The following is a 1,728-nucleotide window of genomic DNA, read 5'->3' on the forward strand; positions in this document are numbered from 1 at the left end:
GCCTAAAAATTATGTACAGCTATATCAATTGTATACATACACACAACAATTCGGCAGATTTGTAATATTCACTAACCCACAATTAAGTGAACCGGCACAAAATAATTCATTAAAATAGAAAGCATTCTAAATCCAACAAATGCAAATGAAAAATCACAGCTAAGGAAGGAATCTTTATTCTTTTTTTAATGTCCAAAGTCAGATAATCCCTCATGAGCTAAAAGAGAGACAACTCACCTCAGGCAATGGCTTTCCCTGCTTGCAGTTGATGCCACCGATGAAGATCATGTTGGGCATCACAGGCCTGGGATAGTCCAGAACAAAGTCTGTTCGCAGCAGCCAGATTGATGTATGGCTGAAGAGGTCATATGCTGTGACAGGTGTCTGGAGAATTTCAGAGGCAATTTCTAACCCGGTTTTATAAAAATTGGGGCAAAATAAATGCTCCTCCAAGTGGAAGATATAGTTCCGTACTCTCTCCTTGAAAGTCATGGCGTCCGAGTACCCTGAGAGCATTCTGGGAACATAAGAAAGAGGAGCCGGGCACTGCGCACCTTCTTCAAGAGAATCGCAAAATATTACCCTGCTGAAGACCACAGAGGGGAGCGAAAAGTACTTGGCAATGATTAAGCCACACATGTCAAAAGGATCCAGAAACACAGCATCAAAAGAACTCTCTTTTAAGTATTCTACTAATTTTTTGTCATTAAATAAACTCCTACAGTGTGAAAACACAATTTCAAAATAGCCTCTGGCTGAAATCATTAAAAAAGAATATAAAGTTTGTGGCCGACTTTTCCATTGATCGTCGACAAAACTCACAAACTCACGGTTCAAATTCTCCAGGGTGTGAGAAGTCTTATAAGTCTTCACTGTCCAATTCAGGGATTGTCCCAGGTGCCAACTCAGGTCTGGAACGACCACAACCAGCTCGTGCCCTTTCTGGATGAGTTTCTCCACCACCGACCGCATGGTAAACCAGTGGCTCCCGTCCATGGGCACCACCAGCAGCTTGCCTGCCTGGGCCAGGCCAGGCATCAGCAGCAGACACGCACACAGGGGAAGAAGCCCGGGCAGCGCTGCAGGAGCCATGGCAGAACCGCAGCCTGGAGCAAACCAGCCCCTTGGATTCTCGCTCCTGTAACCTAGCAGGCGGAAGCAGTGCAGGCACAAAACCTGCACCGGACACAGGGCGTGTAGTCACATGTTCTTAAAGAAACCACACACACGGCCAATGATTTACTCATAAGGACCATAATATGGGCTGAGATACACACTTGTACGTTCTCCAGATAAGACTAGCTTATTACCTTTGCCTTAGAAATAGACCGTGCCCAGTACTGCAGTGTGACTTTAGAAACAAAATTATTCAACAGTGCTTTGGACGGTGACTACTCAGAAAGATAAAAGGGAGAGAAAATGAATACATAAAATAAAACAGGAGAGAAAATAAATGCAATACTACACCTTGTGTTTAAGAAATTTGTCCCAAAGCAAAATTTGTATTTTATCCTCAGACTACAAAACACCCTCAAAAATTAAAATAAAAATAAAAAAAATCACTCTGCCCAGAAAAAATTGGCATCTCCTGGTCCAAGGACAGACAGCAAGGGCCTTAGCAACGGCTCCTGACTGGCAAGAAGTTGTTGTTCCCAAGTGTCTTGGCCACGCGTAGGGGTCGCTGCTTCTCCTTCTCCATTTCCAACCCCTGAGGCCTCTGAAATGCTG

The 1,728-nt window shown here is 44.0% G+C and overlaps 1 protein-coding gene across 1 annotated transcript; it reads right to left on the reverse strand.

Moving 5' to 3' along the window:
- Nucleotides 1–210: 210 nt before the first annotated feature.
- Nucleotides 211–1,111, reverse strand: LOC138383340 (UDP-glucuronosyltransferase 1A8-like). Its single transcript, XM_069468185.1, has one exon. It carries the CDS (start codon nt 1,090–1,092, stop codon nt 211–213), a length of 882 nt encoding a protein of 293 aa, XP_069324286.1. The 5' UTR covers nt 1,093–1,111.
- Between the last annotated feature and the right edge of the window lie 617 nt (nt 1,112–1,728).

Source organism: Eulemur rufifrons, chromosome 1, assembly GCF_041146395.1.
Source record: "Eulemur rufifrons isolate Redbay chromosome 1, OSU_ERuf_1, whole genome shotgun sequence".
Taxonomy (NCBI): Eukaryota; Metazoa; Chordata; class Mammalia; order Primates; family Lemuridae; genus Eulemur; species Eulemur rufifrons.

What these genes read in the sequence shown, in the direction of transcription:
- LOC138383340 (XM_069468185.1), bottom strand. Translation starts at nt 1,092, where the DNA reads ATGGCTCCTGCAGCGCTGCCCGGGCTTCTTCCCCTGTGTGCGTGTCTG.